The sequence below is a fragment of the Aphelocoma coerulescens genome, chromosome 8, assembly GCF_041296385.1.
Source record: "Aphelocoma coerulescens isolate FSJ_1873_10779 chromosome 8, UR_Acoe_1.0, whole genome shotgun sequence".
Lineage (NCBI taxonomy): Eukaryota > Metazoa > Chordata > Aves > Passeriformes > Corvidae > Aphelocoma > Aphelocoma coerulescens.
Window position 1 is genome coordinate 27,276,571 of NC_091022.1, and position 22,955 is coordinate 27,299,525.

At 42.2% G+C, this 22,955-nt stretch overlaps 1 protein-coding gene across 5 annotated transcripts in view; it reads right to left on the bottom strand.

The window, feature by feature from the left end:
- Positions 1-2,305: 2,305 nt before the first annotated feature.
- The window catches only part of RAB3B (RAB3B, member RAS oncogene family), a 51,006-nt gene continuing 30,356 nt past the window's right edge, over positions 2,306-22,955 (bottom strand). For all 5 annotated transcript variants that reach the window (XM_069023406.1, XM_069023403.1, XM_069023404.1 and 2 more), the window contains 3 exons: positions 12,280-12,398; positions 6,955-7,079; positions 2,306-3,814 (listed from right to left, as the gene is read on the bottom strand). In XM_069023406.1, coding sequence (XP_068879507.1) covers positions 3,627-3,814; positions 6,955-7,079; positions 12,280-12,398 — 432 coding nt within the window. In that variant the 3' untranslated portion in view covers positions 2,306-3,626. The remainder of the gene's footprint in view (positions 3,815-6,954; positions 7,080-12,279; positions 12,399-22,955) is intronic.

The window sequence follows — 22,955 nt, forward strand, 5'->3', positions numbered from 1 at the left end:
CAGGAATCGGGCGGAGCGGGAAGACAAATCAGAGGGATAAGGGGAAGACGAAAGAGTGAATCCAGATTTCGGGCACTGGTCTCTGCGCCGTCACGTTTCCACGCGTATGCCTGCCCGCCGCCTGAGCAGTGCCCCCCCCTGCTCTCACGTTGGAATAGTCCAACAGCCAGCTGGCGGAAGCCAGCCTCCGCCTCTCACGGCCCTCACCAATTGGTCGAGCCGGCTGTCGCTCAAAGCTGCAAGGACCAATCAGCTCGCTGGGCCGGCTGCCGGCAGCATGGCCGGCCCTGGAGTTCCTTGGATTGCTCTTCCCGGGATGGTGGAGCACGATGTGTCCTGAACAGCTTAAAGTCTGCGCACCCATGGCTGCTTAGCAGAAATCACTCTTTGTTCTTTACAGATGTGGTCACTTCGGCAGGTCTCAGCACTTTCCGACTCGTGGATATCCTTCTCTCCCATCACACTCCAGTGCCGATGCAGTGACAGGGAATGCGGCTCTGCCTCTCGGCTCAAATCTCCTGGCGCTTCCAAGCGGCACGCACCGCCAGGATCCTGCGTTTATCGCAGCCCTCGTGCATCGCTCCGCACCTGCCTCGCTCCGCTTCCCTGCAATCCCAGCGCTCCCGGCGCCGGTGGCCGCAAAGCAGGCGGTGAAAGCCGAGGTACGGGGTCAGAGGCCAAGCCTGAGGTACAGGGCTGATCATTCAGCCTGGATGTCGACCTGGATGGTATTTCAGTTCTCTATTCCTCCACCAGATGGAAGCCAAGACCCAGCTCTAATCCCAAGGTTTCCCTGTGGCTTTTGCTGGAGCACTTGTTTTGTACAAGCCATACACAGACGCTTGAGAGGAGCTGTCACCTCTTTCTTTTCACACTCTAGTGCCCCTTTTTTACCTTGCAGGCAGGCTGTTTTAGCAACACAACTATCCTGGGCCGCTCCCAGTCAAATTGAAGGCTCTCTACAAGTCCACATCACAAATTTCCAGTTTCCCTTCAGTGCAAGCAGATTTATTTCCCTTGCCCTGACAAATCACTGTCTCACATTCTGCCACTCCTCTTACAAGTTAATACAAGTAACAATTACTACTGACTCTCTGCTGATCCTGAAACCAGCTGCAGGCCATTTAAGGCAAAAGGCTTTCCCTGTATTCCTTCACAGCAAACATAAGATGATGAGATAGACAAAATACATACTAATGCAAAGATGTATCAGTTGCCTGTGATGATGTGATTCCTTATTTGAAATAAACTCTGTAGGATTTCTGCAAAAAAATATTAGGCTTCTCCATGTATGCAATATAAGGCAGGGTAGAATTCCCAACTCTCTTTTCTTCAGACTTGCTGGCTTGTCCTGTGAAAAACAATTCTGCCTATTCTAGGCTGAGGGGCCTGGAATGTACTTTTATTCTTCTTTAAAGAAGCCCACCTGACTTGACCAGAACATAATGAAAGACAATTATATATTGAGTGGAAAAGGGAAAGGTCCTTTTTGCTAGGGGAAAAAAAAAACCAAAACAGAGTAAGTCAAAGAAAATAATTGAAATTCCATTTCTGCTGAATCCATTTTCTTTTGCCAGTGAGCTGCTGAGCTGACAAATCTTTATTTGCATTGCAGTACTAAGTTACATCTGCACAGCTCAAAATCTGATGTGGAATTCTTTTATTTTATTGCTAGTTATACAAGTTGCATGAAACCTGCCTCTTCTACAATTAGAACACAACACTATACATTTATTGGCCAAATAATCCTTCTCTTCACTGTTCTAAGCCTACATAGTGATTGCAGATTGCTGGGTTCAAAGACCATCACCCTGCCAAAGAAAGATCCATGTAGTTTGATGTATTCTTAAAGCATTAAAAAGATTTCTCCTTCACACACGCGTAGGATTCCTAATGCCAAAAACGCGGCTGACACAAGCTCTCTGGCCACACCCAGTGAGTACATTTCTCTTTATTTTGCAGTTTCAGGGGTTTAGATACAACAATCACAATCCCAGCACTGCACAAATCACACTCTCAGGACGAGATCACACACACCCAGAACACGTCACAGAAAAGATTCCCGAAAGCAACACACAAGAAGAGGGATCAAGCCTTTAGCACAATGAGCTCAAACCACCCCAAAAGAGTTGCGTTTTTGTCCAGAATTATGTGCTTTTTTTCTTAGACTATTACACTTTGAGACATAACAGAAGGAAATTACAAAAGCACTCACTGGTGTCATGATCCAGCACGTTACAGGACAGAGGGCAGGCAACTGACTCCCATTCCTGACATCAGGAAGTCCCTCAGGCAGAGCATCAAAGGTAAAGACATAAAATTTTCCAGCATTTTCCCCTTAAGACAACCAACTTCTCTCCATATCCACTTAAAAATTTTTCCTCCCTTCAAAGCGTGATGCCACAAAAAGTTCACAGAATAACAGGATGTCCTGCAGTCGTGTTTTATTAATCACTCCTCTTTATCTTAAATTGTACTTTGTGGTTGAATCTGAACCAGAAAATCTATCCCTCCACACATGCCCATCTAGAACAAGATTAAAAAAACAAATCAATAACAAAATGCAGAAAGAAAATATAATAATATTGGCACAAATACCTGCCAACACTCACATTTTGCCTCCTGATATTTTTATCTCTCTGAGACAGTGCAGTTCCATGTCTTACATGTTTTTGCCTCCAACTAAGCATGCAGCAGCCAGCTCCCCTTTTCATTCATCCTGCAACAAATCCCCCAGCAAGTAGTTGATGAGAGAAGATCCAGACCTGGAGAGGTAAAACTACAGGATACAGGGACTGGAGGACAGTCAAATTCTGGGAAGAGAGGATTAGGACAGGAATGTGCTAAACACAGCAACACCCCCAGCACTCTGCAAGCTGTGGTGAAGTTTGGAGGCAAGGGCAGCCCCTGCAAGGGCTCTCACTCCTTCACTCAGCACCAGCCAAAGCACAGGGAAATATGGGAATGGCTGCAAGGCCTCCTCCTCCTCCCCAGCCCGGCAGCTTTGATTCCTCCCTGTGTTCTTCATCTGTTTAGAGACTTGACACAAAATCCAACCTCCTTCCTCCTCACACTCTGGAGGACCTCACACTGTTAAGAGAGAAATTCTCTGCTTTCTGCTCCATCCTACAGAAAAACTGAGATCCATGGCTGGAGGACAGCAACAATTCTCAAAATATCTGGGGATTGGCGGGTTTTTTTGTTTTATGTTTAAAAAAAAGCCTATTCTTGCTTTATAAGAGATTTTTCTTTTTTCTCTTAGACCTGGTCCCTTCTAATTGGTTTTTGTGCTTCCTGCTGTTCTTGACAAAAAAACTCTTTCTGCAATAGATGAATTTACAATTAAAAAATGCAACATTCTCTGTAGAAATAACATTTGCATCACTACACAATTATTTTTCTTCAGTGTAACTCACATTCACACGAGATGCACTTACAATATTTTTTCAGATTATTAAATTATTGGAGGAGGAAATACATCATATTAACACTCCAGCACATTAAACAAACATACCAGTTTCCTACAACAGACACTTCTGCCTTTGGACTACGTGATAATGCACCACCACAAATGAAAAGAGAAAATTTAATCAGGGGAGAAGGACATTTCTCAGTGTGAAAGGTCACTAGCACGAGCAGTTCTGCTGTGAAGGGGGGGGGTTGTCCGTGAGCCGCATGCTTCTTCCAGAAGTGCCCCTGGAATTGTCTGATTCTATGCTCTCCGACATCTTTTCACAGATGATATCCACCAGACGCTCAAACACCTGCCTCACGTTGATGTTTTCTTTGGCACTGGCTTCGAAATAGTCAAAACCTGGGGGAAAAGTGGACAAAAAGTATCAATAGAGACTGATGATAGTGATGGTTTTTAAAATAACATTTTTTTCAGAATTTACCAAAAGAAAACAAGACATCAGATAATCCTTAAAGTCAGTCTATTCCCACAATCTTAGAACAGTGAGCAGAAATACTTTTAAAATTTATCAAGCTTCATTAGGAATGAAAGGGATACATGGATCCTTCCCATCACCCTGGTAAGCATATCTGCAGATCTGAGTAAACCCAGGGTAAGGGAGTCAATTCTGCCCCTTCCACCAGTGCAGGTCCCCTGGGCTGCAGCTGGTGACATGCCACCACCAGCAAGGTGTGAGGAACCCCCCTGGGCTCTTCACAGCCCTGCCAAGGGCCAGGCTCTACCAACCCCTGCTGCCCTCTGGCAAGAGCAGAGGCCAGAATGAGAAGGAAGATCGTGGTTGCTTTCCTTCTGCTGACCAACATCTGTGCGTGCCCAAAAGCAAAATGCTCCTTGACCCTCAAACACTGTCCCTTTCTGATTCAAAACCAGACCAGCAAGGCTGGAGTTACACCAAGGAGGGGATGGCACCAGCTCCTCCTGCTGCTTCCCGCTGCCACACGGCGCTAGGGGAGCAGCAGCCTCTGACAGCCAGCCCTGGCCCTGCCTCAGCAGCAGGAATGCCCTGAACTGTGAAGCATTTCCTTATCTCCCTCACCCCAGGGGCCTCAAAGGCCAACCAAGCTGTTGCTTCTGTTCTGTCAGGTTATTAAACTGGCAGCAGCGAGAGCTGAGGCACCACGGAGAGTTTATTTTGCAATGAGCTCTGTTCTGTTGTGCTGCATTCTGGGGATATTCTGCATTGCATCAGTTTCCTTTGATTCTGCCACAAAGAAAGAGAAAACTTGTCTTAACTGATTAGTCTGCCACTGCTGGCAGGCTGAGCCACCTCGATGTGTGAGATAAGTAGATACCCACCCCATTCAAACCCTTTTTAAGATTCATGGGACAAGGGGTGAAGTGATGGTGGAGGTTTTGCCTTGTTAGCAAACAGGGAGGGCTGTCCTGCATCACACAGGGGTTATGTCTGCCCTATTTGCTGTTCTGATGATGAATAAAAATGTATATAAAAAGCATAGGAAATCAGAGAACTGCACTTAGGTATCTGTCAGTCCAACATTGGCTCAGCTTCTGCTACACCAATCTGTTTTGGTTCAGTTCACATTCAGGCCAATAACAATTTCTTAATCTGATTAGGGAATTATTTCAATGATGTTAATGTCACTATGCAAATTTAGATAAACATGCTGAGGGGATAACTTTTATGTGAATCATTATGATGAACATTAGCACTTTAAGCAGTCAACAGCCAATTAAAGACATTCCTCCCACCTAACTCACAAAACAATTTCATACAATGCTGTACACATTGGCATAGTTACTATCATGAAAAACTGATCTGATAAAATCAGATCTATTTTTCAGCTCTTTTAAAAAGAGTGTTTTGGAAGTTGGGAGGTTATAGAAGAGCAGGGCTGGGACAGCACTTCCCAAAGGCATGATCAGCTTTTGGGTTGCTCTGCACTGGGGTGTGTTTCTCCAGGGTGAGCTGGACAAGCACCAGGTCGGGGCAGAACTGGGGATTCGTCTGTGAAACAGTTTCCTACTGATGGAATCAGTTGCTATGGTAACCCTGTGTGTGTGTCATTTGAAGTGTCCCACTAGTAAAGGATTCAGATTCTAGATGCCAAGTTTGTATTGAAACAAACAGATGAATTTTGGGAAGAGAAAAAAACACTAGAAGTCCAAATTGGAGTGGGAGTTAAAATAAAACTCCATTTGCTGCTACTTTGGTCTGGACAAATTTTCAATTACCAGCAGTGTAATTATTCCTGTGAAATAGGTGCCCATGCATGCATCCACAACCTTTCTGAGAGTCTGCAAGGCAGGAACCAAGTTTATCCACATTCATGTTTTCAAAAGCAGATTAAATTCTAATGGGTAAAAAAGAGCCCAGAACTGACTTTGCAAACTAACCATGTCTTTGTTTGCTTTGCCAGTCCTACGTGTCAAGATTTACTATTACAATAATCACAATGGGTCTAATTTGATATCTGCTTGTTATTTGTTTAGGATGGCAGTGCCTCAAGGCTCCAGCCATGAATGGGACCCCTTTGTGTGTGCCATATGTAGAATTTACACCTTCAAGACCACACTTCCAACTACTGTCCTGGAACTCCAGTACCCCCAATTTAACAGTTTATTATGCACCCTCCAATTAGTGCCTAAGGATTGAAGACAACACAGGATTTTATAACTTGAGGATGATGGTAATTCCTTTGGGTCTGGTAAGAATCTCTACTCTTACAAGCTAAACAAATATTTATGCCCACTGTAAGGATCTTCACTGTTACCTGAATGAAATTTTAACAGGATTTACTTGTTACTTTGAATTCTTTAATGAAAGACAACAGTATAGTTAAATTTTAATGTAGATCCCTTATTTCATATTTAAAATATCTTATATGCTATAATAGATAATGAAAAATGATAAATAAATTATGAAGAAGTATTAGTTTACTTTGCTCTTCATTATACAATTTCCATTGCAATCCCAGCTTCCTCTCAATGGAACTGTTTTGCTTTTTCTATCCCACATCAATAACGTAATGTCATTTTCTTACCTGGATAGAGAAGCCTAGTACATTTTTAAAATATGTTTTACTCAATTCTTCAGTTCTGATATATAAACTTCTTTCTTTTTCATTGTTTAGTTAAAAAAGAAAAGCTTCAACAAAAATCAATGTTTGCATTGATTTGCAATGAGTACATGGTACTTGCATACAGAATTGTGTTTATGAAACCTTTTTCTCTTTTCATTCTGCTGAGCTAATAAAAGCTTTTCACAAAAGCTTTATCTTCCTTTCACCCCTAGACATCACCTTTACAGATACAGCAACACTACAATTATTCTACCAGGTATTTTTGGCCTAATGAGCACAAAACAAGTAAAATACGAAACTAGAATATATTACACTTCTTAGTTGTGAGACCATTATTGAAGTATTTACTGCTGGAAGGACTTATTATTGTACAAACTGAAAGGAACACAGTATAAACAAGCAGAGGAAAAAAGGTAGAAGGAAAAGTTTTGCATGTACCCAGCTGATCCGCCAGATGTTTCCCCTTCTCCATGGGAACAATCCTGTCATCCTCCATGTCACATTTGTTTCCAACCAGGATCACCTGTGCATTGTCCCAGGAGTAAGTCTTGATTTGTGTGGCCCTACAGCAGGTCAAAAGAGATGGTTACATTCCATCAGCTGTGCCAAAACACAATCCTGTATTAAATATGAAAACAAGTACCATTAATGGCAGTATCAACATCCCCAGGCTGTGTGTGGGTCCCAAGACAAATGACCAGGCTTACACACAAAGCAAGAATGCAGACTGTGTAACTCACAGCACTGTTCTATTTTACTACTCCTTAACTTTGTGTGACAACAAAGTTTCTTGTTGAGATTTTGCAAGTGTTTTAAAGATCACAGGATCCAGATAAAAAACTGAATCGAGTAATTTTTGAAGATTAGGGACAAAAAGGCTTTTTGTAAAGCTTATTCTCTTTCAGCTGTCACGTGTCAGAGGAACAACAATCAGTTACAGCTCTTAAGGATATTGTCCCATAGAGAAAGACATACAGTAGATGCACACTTCATGCTGGATTCACAACTTCTTATATAAGACAGAACAACAATAATTCTCTCCTTTTCTGCAGCACATTTTGCTGTAGAGTTTTAGGAACACTGTAAGAACAGATGGAAGCATCAAGTTGTCTTTGCTTGAACTGGAAAACTTCATGGAAACTGAAAATCACATAGACACATGGAAACAACTGAAAAGCAGAAACTGGAATTTACCAAATTGGGAAGATATGAGATCAAAGCAAGGCTCTTTGAGCTAATACTTGAACCCAGCAGGACAAAGGGTAAGGCAGGAGACAGCAGCTGCAATGACAAACCAACACCAGCTTCAGGGGCACAGGGATGCAGTGCATGGGAGCTTAGGCAGGAGCACTCAGGTGAACTTGGAGCCTCTAGAGCTTTCTGTGGCTCATGTGCTGAAAACTGGAGTGGAGCTCACTGTAGATCCCAGGACTCTGACCTTATATTGAGCCTTTTTAGAACTTTTCCGTGACAAAACAGAATATTTTTTTAATATATTCTGAGGGGCCAGTCCTCTCCCACCATCCTTGGTGAGGTGTCCCAGAGCCAGCAGCAGAACATTATTAGCTCAGTAGCATTCACTTTCATCCATCTTTTCAGACCCACACAACCTATTTTATCTTCACCAAGTCAGCTGTATCTTTTAAGGCTCCCTTCTTCCCAAGGGTAATTAGGCTGCACTGCCAGAAGCCATACACTCCTCTCCTCCATCCTCCTGCATTCCCTGACTCACCTTCCCACTCTTTGCCCCTGCTCACCACCACTCCAGGCAGGACACTACAGTTTCAGGCAAATCTGCCACTTCCCAAGAGAGCCAGAAGTCCTCTCAAACTTTTACTTCTGTGTTTCCTTAACTCCCTTAACAATAAAACACTTGATTCCTTCTCTTCTGAATTAGCAGCAGCCTCCAGCTCTGATCTACTAGTGACAATTTTTAATTAGTTTGAGTTGCTTACTTGCTTTTTTCCATGGAAAGCAGCTGTGTTACTCCAAAGATAACTGGGAAAAAGGGGGTCATTGCACTGTGCAGCCTGCTTGGATTGCCCTGGGGAATAGGAACCTCACCCAAGCCCAGGCCCATAGTGCAACATGCAAAAATAAACAAAGACTGTGTGCAATGAAACTTCTTACTCTCCCTAGTGTCCTCCTGGAAAGGCACTCACTCCAACCCCAATTTTAGCTCCTCCAGTGTCACTTTTTTGAATGCCTCCATGTAGACACGCCCCATGAGAGCTAATATGAATCTGTGATGACTTTTTTGGGGACTCTGGGGTTTCTCAAAGCTCATCAGAGAAGGGGATGACTGCAGAAATCAGCCAAAAGCCCAGGAAGATGACATCTCCCCAGTCTCCCTCCATAAGCAATAGAGAGAAATAAAAGTCTCCCCAGGTTCAATTTAAAACAACTAAAAGCAGTCTCCTCTTCTGATTCACAGTTCAGTCTCTGGATTCATTTCACATGAAAATTCATTGTGCCTTGGCATCACATGGGGACATAAATCTTAACTATTTAAACAGAATTACTTAGAAAATGAAAAAGAAGCAAACAGCATGAAGGATCTCCCAGAGAAATGCATCTTTCTCCTTGTTTTGTACAAGTTAGTGGAAAACCTCTTACAGAACACCAATCTTTATTCTTCTTAGGAATAAAAAACAACCAACCGACCAAAAAAGTTGTGAAAAACATGTAAAAGAAACCCTGATGTCCATACAAAAAGAAGAACAGAAAATTTCCAGATGCTTTTGGAAAGATAAACTAATAAATAGCAAGGCTTGTGTAATGGAGCTGTTTCAACACCTATCAGGGCAGCCCAATATACACACTGGGAGAAACATATTTCTGTGATACAATAAAATGCTATGCCTTGTTTGTGCTGAATTCCCCAAATTAACAAAAAAGCATAAACTTCGTGCCTTGTGCTTAGAAGAAAAATAGTCTCAGGTTCACAGTTACATGGAGGTATCAACAATTCAGTGTGGGTTAAAGATAAATGTTGATGAACCCAACTGTCACTTAGATATAAGTTAAATTTTACCAATTTTTATTTTCCTTCTATGAAATTGTCTAGATTGTCCAGAGGAGAGCTTCCATAATATTTTCTATTTACTTTACAGTTTCAAGTACTGAGTATATTTTAGTTCCATTGCAGTTTCAAATGAGGTATAAACAACTGATTTATCTACACACACAACTATCAACCCAACATCAAATAACAGCTGTCAAAGAAGACTACTAAAATAAATGCTAGAAACTGAGCTGCAAGCTATGAAAGCTCATTTAACCCTTTCATTCACCCTACAGGAAAGACATATTCAACTGAAATAATTACTTATTTTCAAATATCAGTTAAAATCTATCTTTTTGTTTGCCTAGTTGTATTTTTTCTTGTTAAATAACCTGATAGAACTCTTGCCACACTGCAGTAAGGAAAATCACTCAGGCTTAACATCTTAAGGCTTCTCATACAATCTGCTGTACATTTTCCAGTGAACAAGAGAACAAGTCATGTTCCAGGTATTCCCAAATGCATTTAAATTGTGTCTCTTTCTCAGTGGTTTTAAGATGATGAACATCATTAATTGAGGTGATTCATGTCAATGAAAGAAAGACTCTGCTTTACATTCATATTCTACTTGGAGAGTTTGTCTAAATACCTGATAAACAACCATGATCCTCTCACTCAGGAGAGAAAGTGCCTTTATTTGGTTTAGGAGAGGTCTGAGTGACACAAAGCAAACCAGGATCCTCTTCAGGACATCCACCCATAAGAAGAGTGAGGATAAAAGATCTCCCAGGGAAGAAGTAATTTGGCAGACTGGGAGGGATATTCTTATTTCCCTTGTGGCCCAATGAGGGGGCTGTTAAAACAGCCATGTGCCAATGAACCAGAGATGGAGATAAAGGAGCTCAAGTAGTAGCCACGTTAATTTTCTATGGAGAGTACAGTTCCTGACTGAAGACCATATCCAGTGTAATAAGTTTTTTTAATCATAACTGTATCATGCAGAATGGTGCGGGGAAAAAACCAAAGAAAATCCTACTTGCTAAGCTAGAAAATTACAGACACTGATAGAGCATCACCAGCACCAGCCAAAAGCCTTTTTTTCCATTTCTTGTGCCTTCGGATGTTTAGAAAGCAATTTTGCAGACTGGGAAAAACCACCTCCCAGCTGCAATAGCCACTAGAGGACTCTGCTGGCCCAGAGATGCTGGCTTGGCAGCAGCCCTCATCTCCTCTCCTGAGAACAAGCTTCAGGAAGGAAGGAAATGGGTCCTTTTTATCCACTCCACTATCTCATTTGGGCTCAGAACCCTAAAGCTGGTTGGAAAGATTCCTGACATACAGGGGAAAAACACACTGATGGTTCACCTCTGTCCTTTGGCTGACAAGGTGCTCTTAGCAAAGATATTCCTGCAGCTCCCATGGCACAGGAAGACATGAAGTCAAACAGACAAAGCTGACCTTTCCCAATTCTTACTCTCACACCAGTGCCTTTGATAGAACAGACCTTAGACTACTTCCAATATAAAGCTTCAAGTTAAACTCCACCTCTGCAAACTTTAAAATAATAGCAGCTCAGAGATTGAGACTCGGTAATTTTCAGCTAATTTAAGACTGATAAGTAAAACCTGCTAGAGCAGAACCTACAGACAGACAGGTAGATGAACAGTGTGCTCATATGGATCTTGTTTCATCAGGGAACCAAACTGGAAATATTTATAATTTAGTGAAAGATGCTGCCCCAGCTCACATGCCTGCACACCTATGGAAAACATCCCTGTGCAGACACTTGCAGAAAAAGCTTCATCTGAGCTTGGTAAGTGAAACTTGATGGAGAAACTGGTTTTGGCAAAACCTCTGGGTTTGTGTTTTTAACAAGAAAAGAGTGTATTCCTCTACCACAAGCTGCTGAAGGGCTGCTCAGGATGGGGCTGCAGTTCATGTGGGGTTGTGGTACTGGGGATGGGGGGCTGAAAGTGGAGACTACATCTTGAATGTGACCATCGTGACCAACTCCTTTAGTGAACAGAGAGAAAAAAACTGGGCAGCTTTGGAGAGAAGACAAATCACTTGAAATAACAAACCATGTTGTTGCAGCTTTTGAGTTACAGCCTAGCTTAGGGGATACAGAATAGGTGTTCAGGAGAAAGCCAGGCTGAGGCAGATGCTAAGAGCCAGTGCCACAGCCAGGATGTCACATGCTCCCAGTAGGTCACTGAGATCATTGCAAATAAATCTGACTCAGGAGAGCACATTAACCACTGCACTGCCCTTCTTACCACGGTGGCCATTCTTATCTGCAGTGAAGAGCAACCAGGTAACCAGCAGAAATGACTGTGAGACATTTGAGTGGAGTCACAGGGCACTACTGAGGATCAACACAGCCTTTCCCCAAATTCCTGAGATATGATTGAACAACCACTGTTAATCTGTATTTTTAGCAGCATAGCCAGAAACCTCATAAGCCCAAAAAAGCATTAAGGGATTAATTTCTTTACAATAAATTGATACTTTTAAAAGCACAAAGTACTGTACTATGCTGCAATATTTGAATTACAACCTTTTCATTAAAGTGAAGCTGTAGAACTTTTTCTAAGGAATGTTTATAAATCAAATTATTTAGATGAAGAGGAAACAACACAGTGATGCAAAGCACTATGGAGGGTGGGATGTCTCATGCTCTCAACAAACTAATGTGGGGAGAGAATTGGCCAAAACCCAAAGGAACCCAACAACAACAACAGTATTCCAGTATTTCCTACCAGTCCTGCACAGCATTGAAGGAGTCTTCACTGGTGATATCATACATGAGGACAAAGCCCATGGCTCCTCGGTAGTAGGCTGTAGTGATGGTCCTGTATCTTTCTTGTCCAGCTGTATCCTGCAACAGAAAGGAATATTTAGACTTTAAGACTTCAGTTCTCAGAAGCAAGAATTGTAATTAGGTCCTATATAAAAAATAAAGCAACCACTTTTTGTTGTTATACATTTTGGACTTCTCAGTTGCTCCCAAGTGAAATGAACTCTACTTACATTTTAGCATTAATTAGGCTTTTGCATCAACCATTGTTTTTTAAATGCATTTTGACACATGTACTATTAAAAAAATACCGAATATGTCAACCCTTTAATTGGTCTTCTCTGCCTCAGGCCCAATGCAATAATAAAATGTTAGCAGAGTTCACTGAAAGCTGACACTTCAAAGCAGAGGCAAAATAACCAGTCCAGGACTGTACCAGGCAGAAAATATTCACGTTGCAATTCAGTGTCATGGTCAGGAAAACGTCCTTGAGGTAGATGCTGCTGGTGACTCCTTTCTTGCCTCAGGTTAGAGACAAGAAATAAAGATTTGATACAATAAACATTATTATACAAAGTTAATTTAATGTGGAATATCCCAATCACAAAGTCTGAAGTGCATATATTAATTTGAGCTCTATTAATCCTCTTCTGTTTGTTCATCTTAATTCTGTTTACCCAGAGAGTTCCTGTAGAGTTCCTCCACCTGCAGTTGTCATTTCTGTGTTCAGCTGGGCAGCACAAAGGTGAAGCTCTGGCATATGCAACAGAAGAATTCTGAAAGGCTTGTGACAGCTAGAAAACACGTCAACTACCATCTGTTGGATGCCAATAGCACTTTTCCTCTACATTTTGCAAGCCTATTTTCAAACTGAGGAATATTTCTACACCAGAACAGCAGTCCTACAGCCTAATCCATTCCCTCCGGACCTGCCTTCTGAACCAAGGAGAGAAGTCGTGTGCTCTCACCCAGAATGAGCTGATTGTCTCTCTCACTTAGAAGGTGTCTATCTTTTGAACACATTTCATCCCTCTTTTGGCAAATGGCAGCTCTGCGGAACAGCTGCAGGGAGCCAAAAGGCATCACCTTCAAAGTATGCACTCAGTATGAGGTGTCAACTTATAGTTACTGTGATGGGTTAGTTCTAAAATGAACCATCTTTTAGTCCTCCAAAACCCAAACTGAAGAATGCATTTGCTGCCACTGGTTTAAAATGTGATGAAAGTTCTAAAGAAAAAGACCCTAAAGGACTTAACAACCATGTAACTAGTTGGAAGAGTAAAATAAATTCACATAGAGCACTCTGGCAGGAGTAGAGATCAGACACAGCACATCACCACATCCCCAGAAGACAGTGGGTAGGAAACTACTCAGCTTTAAAATCATCCTCCTCATCATTCCCATACATGCAGCTTTGTTTTTGCTGCATGCAAGAGACACCGTTGGCCCTTGCAGAACGCACAGCAGCCAGTCTGTGGCCGCCTGTTGTTCAGCACCAGAACATCACAGAGCCTCTCTGTAGGAGGACAGCGCTTGTAAATAAGCTCCCTACAGCTTTCTTAAAAGGCTCTGCTATTGCACTACTGTGAGACTATCCACAGCTGTAACATACCGTGAATTTCCGAGTGGAGAGGCTGTGCAGCAGGAATCTTGCTGTTTCTCCACCAGTTCTCTGGGAAAATAAGTGGTTTTTTCCCTTAAACTTGTGTATTTATTTCAAGATGGGGTAGCCCATTGGCTGACCATGATAAAGCACTGCACACTGGCTGAGGAATTGTTCTGTTCCCTCCTGACAACAGGTCAGAGGTGGGAATATCAGAATGAGGTGGGCTCCACCCTGCAGCCTGAGTGACCATTTCTTTTCCTGCCAGTGATAAATCCACCACACAGCACTCTCATATTCATTGACACCAAATCTCCCCTTAGCTGCTGAACTGCTAAACCAGACACGACAACTAGATCCTAAATATATTTCTTCAAGGAAGGAAGGTCTCAGCAGTAGTAGTATTGGTCTTTTATTCAGAGAGATGATAGTTGCTTTATTTTAGCCTGATTTCCTAAAGACATGAGGCTTACTAAAACATCAGTCTCCACATATGCACTTTTAATCAAATTTTGCTGAGGGGAAAATGTGTTCAAATGTTTTTACATATGTTGCAAAAAGTAGTTGGTAAGATGAAGAAGAGAGACCTTAAGCATACCTTAGCTGTGAAAAAAGCTTAAGTGCAATGATTATCTTTTCCCAGCACCACAAGATTCTCATGAGAGAGCCTTTCTTTGTGCCTCATTAGGAGAAGGCCCTAAATCAGTATTAGTAACTTCAGAGATTCTGCAACCAACAAAACCAAACAAATCCATAGGAAGTCAGGCTTCTCCACTTCTCATGCTCACAGCATTATTGTTTGATACCTGCATTCACAGGCTCTTCTGCCTTCCAAATCTCATGTCCTATTTTCTCCTCTATGTTTAACCAGTGCTCACTCTGGCTTAGGGCATGAGGCTGTGACTAGGCAGTAAGTGACTGCAAGACACGTTCTCAAGTCACATGCAGAATAATTTGGAAAGAAATTTATTTTGACAACGGGTCAGAGCAAGGACTCAAGCTGTGGGGACATACCCAGGACAGCACCCAGGCTGTCCTGGGAGGCAGCTTCAAGGGACACTCAAGGTGACTTCCAAAACCTGCCCTGATACCACACCTCAGTGCCTCAGCTCAGTCAGGAATTAGACTGAGAAAGCCAAATTGTCCTATTTCCTGAAAGCTCTGGAATTTAGCAAATCTGGTTTGTTGATTTCAGTATTCTGCCTGTGATCCCCCTGTGTGTGGGAATGGGCCCCAATTCATACATTAGTGAGAGATAGGGCTGCAGGAGGTACAGAACCCCAAAGGATAACATGCATTTGCTCAGTCATAACCTGTCCTAAGGTGGGCAGTGCACTTAAATCATTAGATGATTCAAAGTGAATTTGCATATTCACTAGGATATACTTGTGTGCCTGCCTTCTCAGGTTATCAGAGGAGTGTGTGTGAGGGAAAAACATCCTGTATCTCATGGCATATAAAGTTTGTTCACACCCTTGCCCTGGTAGCCATGTGCTACAATGCAGAGATGTGATTCATCTCCTCCTGAGTCACTGATGGCTTCCTCGCTCTGTTTTACTGTACAGATACAGAGCATGTCATTTCCCCTCACAGCTTTATAGTGGCATTTCTCCAACTGCATTTCAGTTGTTGTACTATCACCCTGAAATTACTTTTTTCCTCAGGTTACACTAGCTTCTTAGACAGCGATAAACTGGCTTAATTTTCTTGACTCACACCATGAGAGCTTAAGTGCACACCTCACCCCACACACACAGATGCCTCAGCATAAATAAAATAAAACCAGCTGCAAAATCTGAGCTCACTTTCTTCAGCATTTACACCACTTGTCCTTCCCTCAGTTTAAAACACCACAAACCTCAGGTAATTAGTCATTTCAGGTTTTTAAGTTCAAGTTGTTTATCTAATGAAGGAGAAAACAACTGACAGAAATTGCTCCCCTCCCGCCAAGTTGTTTGCAAGATTTCCAGGTAGACCACGAACTCATTAGAAGACAAGTACACGAGGCACAGGTGGGGATCAGCAGAAGGGTGATGTAGCACTAATTAACACTCTAGCCAAATTCTTGGGAAGAACAGCCTGAGCCCCCAGCATCCAGGAACCTGCTAGGCGTCCCTGAAGAGGAATCAGAGAGCTTGGCTGTAAGCAGGCACAGAGGGGTCTCTGTGAGGTGCATTTACACCAGTGTGCTAACAGCTCTGTTCTTCTGCAGCTTATGTGTGTGTCTGTCCTTTAAGCAAACAATTAAAAACACCCACAGGACCATTAGTGGGTAGCTTGAAACAAAAATTGGAAGGTTTTGCATTAATGAGCACTCAAAATTCAGTGTTTACCAGAGAAGAAAAAGACCTAAATGCGTTTGCATTGTGTGCAGATGCCCTCTAGTCTCAAGATCCATCACGAAAACATTCACAATAGGAGTACAATCAGCTTTTCTTAAATGTACTTGGCTGTTGCAGCAGAAGCTGCAAGGTACTAACACAAAAAACATATTTGAGTGTTTAGATCATGACAGATGCTCTTTGCTGCAGGTCTGAAAAATCAGAATCCCTGATTCCGAACCATCCTTCTTCTAGTGAAGATTTCCAGCCACAAGTTCTTTGTTCCAAATAAAATGTCACTGAAACATCTAATCTGTACTGAATTTAATCTCCTTAGCACCATGACTTTTCTAGCAGTGTATGTAACAAATAGCCTCTAAAGAAATAAACATTTCAAAATTTTTAAAGGATTATGGTATGATTTCCATGGGTTTTGGTTTTTTTAAAGAAGAACAATATGCAAGAATAAGAGTTGCTTGTTGTCCAGCTATTGGCAACATCTACAAGCTGCGTGTACTTGGCATCATCCTTGCTCAGGCTGCTCAGAGTCAGAACAGAGGCTATGTCCACTCCAATAACCAGCACCCACCGCAATTTGGGGCTTCATCAGACCTAGTGAAGGAATGACTTCATCTACCCTGTTGTTAAATGTCACATTGTAACACCTACACCATGGCTTTTTGTACCTTGTTTGGAGTTTGGTCAGCCCTGGAGACGGGATAATCCACTTCCCAGCCCCGTGGTTGGGGGAGGTTACATTCACACACACATTGCCTTTGCAAAAGTAGGCTTTGGAGTGGAAGCCACCAAGAATCAGATAAACAAAAGTCACCTTGGGAAAGAGGAAGGGGAAAAAAACAACCCACCCACCAGGTATCACAAGGGAGAGGGACCTTGGGCAGACTAGGATGTGTCATTAATAAGAGAATCTTAACATTAAGCTTAGTGTTTCCTGCTGGCAGCTAGAAATAGGAACAAACAGGCAAGCAGGATGAGTCACTGGTTAAGACATGGAAAAGATGTGATGTCATGAAAAACCTGTGAAGATTCAATTGCTGCCAGGAGCAAAATAACACCTGGTTCCTTCAGAACTCAGCTCTGATTAAAATGCTCCAGTTCAACAGATCATATTAGACATGTTTTTTTTTTTTCCTCTTTTGTTATTGAGTGCTCCCATTGCCCAAGAGTCACTGGAACCTACTCAGACACATTTAGCTACCTTGAGAGCCATTTCATTTCAGCAATATGCAGGAAAACATTTCTGATGTGAAAAAAACCCAACACAAAACCCCTTGCCTTTTTTGATAAAATGCTCTATCCTTGCTAAGTGCCTTTTAAACTTTTCCCCATTATCTTCACTTCCACTCTTTAGAAGCAGTAAAACCAGCAGCCTTCGGTAATTTCAGTATGACCAGTTGCAGGAATTTCCCATTTCTTATCCTATTTTATTTACCCTGTATAGAAAGTTCTATCACCCTGTTTTAACACTCCCACACTAACTGCTCGCAACAGAGAGATGGAAATTTTTTGAAAAGAGACTTTTAATACATGCAGTGTCTTCAAGAACTCACCAGCATCTGGTCAGTCATCAGAGACCTCGGTCATGCTGAACACACAGGCTTTTGAAGTTGTTCCCTGTAACTCAATGGCTGAGTTACAGCAGGTGAAGCACTGCACTTTTCTAAATACTTTTGTAAAATAAGTTGATGAACAAGGAGGAAAAGTTACTGTAGACTGACCTAATCCATTATTAAAATATTTCTGGCAGTAGGGAACCCCAACTCTTGTAATTTTTCTCAGCAACTCCACACCATGTAAGACAAAAAGCGCATCACTGACAATCCAAGAGGGTGCATTTGCTCAGCAGAATGTAATTCCCACACTGGAATCAGGCCAAGGTACTGTGATTGACACTACTGCTCCTGACCTGCTAAGATGTTAAAAATGTTATTTCCATTTTCCCAGGTGCCTTGAGATTGTGCTGAAGATTAGCATCAGTTGCCCGTCCTGATCTGTCAGAGGGTAAGGAGGACTGGAGTAGGACTGGCTTGCCTATGAACCTTATCTGCTCTTCTCATCTTTTTGTAGGCTGAGTTTTTCTGTTAAAGTATTTAAAAGACAGTGGCTGCAAAGGTGAAATGCCATAAAGAGATATACAAAAGAGTAAGTTCATTGTGCACATTTCTTAAAGCTTATAGAATTGAAAATCTTATATTTCATGACTTGGAACTAACATGAAGATCAGTGTCATATTTTTTATTATTTCTGATCCAGCTACCTTGATAAAAAAATAAAGAAATGGCAGTGATAAAAATCTGTAGCACACCACATGCCTACTTCAACTTCCATTTCTTTAGCTGCAAGTAAACAGCAAAGTTCAAGAGGGATATGATGCACTTGAAAGCCCATCCACTGTGGGAAAGCGATAAAACCATCACTGGTATGATAAAAAAAAACAAACCAAAAACATCTAAGGCACTGACATCCCACAGTAAGTAGCATTTTGGGCAGGGGATGCATTATTATCACGGCATATACTGCTAGTTTTGCTAGATCTTTTTAGTTGTCCCACGTATATCCTTTAATTCTGTTAATCAGCCACTGCAAGAGCCAGCTGTACAACGCACAGATGTCTGAGCAGGGTTAGCCGCTCTAAGCATTATTAATTAGCTGCTGTTGGGAAGCTGCTACATTAATCACAGCCGGAGCACTTCAGAAGCAGCACTCCCTCCTGTGAAAGAGCCAGCGTGGGCATCCTGACTGGTCCTGCAGGGCGGGACATTGACGTGCTCCAGCCAAGCGGCCACCGCGTGGGTCGGCACAGCTCCGTGCTAACCCGGGAGATGTGCAGCAGCACAAAGGGAAATCTCAATACATTGTGAATCGGCTGCCAAAAGAACAAGTGCACAATCTGTGAGGAGGAAGCGAAGTGATCTGCGGTACAAACCCGCCTGGATTCAGTAGCCTGGCTCTTTGATCTCGGAGGGAACAAGGGAATGAACATTGAGGTGCCATGGGGCTCCCTCCTCCTCCACCGCACGCAGGCGAACGGAGCAAATCCCAAGCCCCAGCCAGACCTCCCGGAGCCCGTTCCTGGGCGATCAAATGTCATGGTAACCGGCAAGGGAGCGGGCAGCGCCAGGGGCTGCTGGCGGCTCTGCGGAGCCGGCTCGGCGCAGGGATGGGCATCGCGGCGGTGCCCGGGGATGGTGCCCGGCCCTGGGCAAGACCTTCCTTAACTCATTTACAAAGCAATTATTCCGGTGTTAACGAAAATCAATGACTTTGTGCCTGAAGGACCTGTTGCAACCCCTAATTGTAAAATAACTTGGTACCCTGCTAGGAGCATCCCTCCGAGGGCTGGTTCTTATCAAGGGAAGATTTCATCTTATTTAGGAGTGGATTAAGGCTAAATCCGAGCTTCATACTTCACAAAAATCCCCTAGAGATATTATGTCAAGGGAGTCAATTCTAAGACAAAGTGCTCAGAAATTCTGGGAAGCTGTCCATGATATTTTTGAGATTAAAATATCAAATTGAATTACAACCATGAGGCAAGAAAATGTGCTTTAATGTGAAGGGCAGCAGCAAGACAAAAATAAAATAATCGAGATTAATTTATATTATCAACAACATGCCAATAAAAAGAAAATAAAATATTCTTTAAAGGTCTTTAAAATCCTAATATGTATTTTTTCAAGATTTAGTGGAAATTAAGAGTTGATCAGGCAATTACCTCCCAAATTAGGAAAAAAGCCCCACTGCTGAATTCAGGTGAACATGAAACAAAAATAGGAAGAAGGTTCTAGCACTCAAGAAGGTAGAATGAAAGCTTAAAGACAACAAAACCCAAGGGCAATCTGAACCACATAAACCAGAAGGTAAATAAAAAGGAAAAGAAAAAAGTACATAGCTATCATCAGTGGAGTTTGCAATACATTTTCCAAATTCTGGAATTAGCAATAACATAGATTCCTCTGTCTCATGTGTTTTTGTTTGACAGAAATGTGCATATACTTTGAAGAGCAATGTAATAAATAGATTTGATATACTGGTGACATGAAGGGGGTTTTGTTTAAATTCGCAAGAAATGTAAAAAAAAAATCAAATGGAATTTGAAACTCTCCAAGTAAACCCACATCTCTGCTAAGAACATAAAGGAAGACTTTCAGCTAAAGAACAGCTATTTTGGAGTAGTCCTAAGCATCTTAAAATAGAGGCTCAGAAATGAAGTGCTTTGTCAGCCACAACAGTACACGCGTGATGATGCTCAGTAAAAGCACAAGACAAAGAAAATAATCTTCTACCATTTACCGTGATGTTTTCTATTATAACCACACAGATGAGATGTTAAACGAGAAATTTTGTTGTGCAGCAGCTGCAGGTGGCACCCGAGGCAGCCCAGGAAGCACCTCCGGGAAGAAGTGGTTACAGCTGATGCATTTCTAGGTGTGAGGTTCTCTTGAGCACTGTTTTAAGTTCACCCACCCTTGTGGTGATGCTCCTTTCTCTTTTCCAGTTGGAAAAAGAGCCATGAACAAATACTCCTTGACACACGTGTGAGATGTGTTGCTGTTTGGTATTTTAACTGTTTTTATTTTTACTGACCACTTTATCATCACCTCCCCGCTCTTGCTAAGCCCCAAACTGCCTTTGGTCAGTGGACACATCAAGGGCCTGAGTGGCTCGAACCTTCCTGAGGAAAAGCACATCTTCATGTTCACCTTTTCAGAAAGACAGAGGAAAATGACAGCAGATTTCCCAGCTGAATAAAACATGCTGTTGGCATTATAAAAAAGCAATATGCTGCTCCATGCCTCCAGGTTCACCATGCCCCAGTCATTCACACCAGTGGGGCTTTGGTCAGGCTCCCAAGCACAGCCTGCTGCTTTTACTCAATAGGAACGCTCAGTTCAGCCCAAATTTGGGGGGATGTCACTTGGGGATTGCTATAAAATAAGTCTGGAAGAATTGTAAGGTCCTGTCTGCATCCAGGGATCTCAGCATAGAATCCTGCAAATGCAGAGGTTCTGACTTCTCCCAAATAAGACTAAATGTCTAGATAACAAGAACACAAGACACAGCATTTTCCATGTGATCAGACCTCAGCCCAAGGAAAGGAGTCTGAAAAGCTGTTAATGAGAACTCCAAACTGTTGTATTTAAAGCTAACAAAAATCCTATGAGCAACAGAGACAGCATAAGATCATATTTGTACAGAACACTTCATGTGTGTAATGCTTTACAGATCAACAAAAATACAAGGACATCAGTCCTCATTATATTCTAGCAATTTTATATTAATATACCTTCATAAAACAGGGAAACTGCACAGCATTACCCCAAGCAAGCAAAGGTCTATCAACAAATCTGTAATTGAAGCAATCATAGTATCAGGCCCAATACAAGCACAAGTTAATGCATTATGCTGCTTCCTAAATCACCCAGGCCCTCTGCCAGCAGAAAATTGAAATCAGACTCTCTGGATCCCTGGCTCAGTTCAGCAAAGGGAGCTGAACTACACTCCATTACCCCACACTTCTGGAAACACTTCCCAGCTTAGGAATGAATTAGTAGTGTTACACAGGGAAACACACACACTGAAATATTTATCAAATAAAAGCAGCCTCTCTAGCAAGCACTAACCTCTAGGCAGACTGTGTCTGCTTTCATGTGCAGCTCAGTGATGTGTCTGGAGAAGGTGCAACAAGTTGATGTTTGGAGCAACACACATCATTTACTGTGACAGAGAATAAAAAGGGCTCTTAGGACTTGTTTTTTGCCCCAACCCAGTCCAAATCACTTCTCTGGACTGAAAAGGTGCAAAAGCAAACTTTGGAGCAAAGCATAAGTGAGCAGAATTAGATTTGCCAGTGAGCTAAAGACATTTTCACTAAAGGTGACATGACTTCAGCAACAGCATAACTGCTTCAAAACATTATGAAACTACAATTAAATGAATTGCACTTTCTGCCTGCTGCTATTTTGCCTTACTCTGACATCAAAGAATTATATAACTCGACACAATTTTGGAGGCTTCAGAGCAGCAGGGGAAGCTTTGGTGTTAGCAGTCTGGAGCTTACCCTGATGCTTTATCCCAAGATTCAGGCAGTGACAGTATCTGCCCATTCTGCAGAAGAGAATGACTCCTGGTCTTTCAAGGAACAGTTGCTGTTTGACTGCTTTACTCTTATCACAAACTCTGTCAGAAGAACAGAGTTCAGAAAACAAAATGTACCCCCATTTTAAGCATTAATGAAATTAATAAAAAGAACTGAAAGGGAAAACAAATCTCTCTTCACATGGCACCCAGATCCTACTTTCTCCATCTATTTTTCCCAAGGGATGTAATTTACCTTGATCAAAGCTTTTCTTTTATCTTCCAAGTCAGCTGAAAAATTATGAAAGCCACAATAATATCGAAATCCGTTCAGATGTGGTTTTTTGCTAGTTCTTCATATGGAGCCTGGAGGGAAAGCAGAAGACTTCATCCCTGTCCTACCAGGACAAACTGAGAGCTCCCATAGATCTCAGCCTCAGCCAGGCCTTTTTAGCAAACCATGTGGTACACATCAGAGCTCATCTCTTGCCAACACCTCCAGCTGAGAGAAGGGAATCCTAAGGTCTAATCCTCAACAAGGAGTTTTTGCCACAGTTAAACATTGCTTTGTGCCAGCCTTCCTGATCCTTAGTGACTAAAAATTTCCTGGATTCT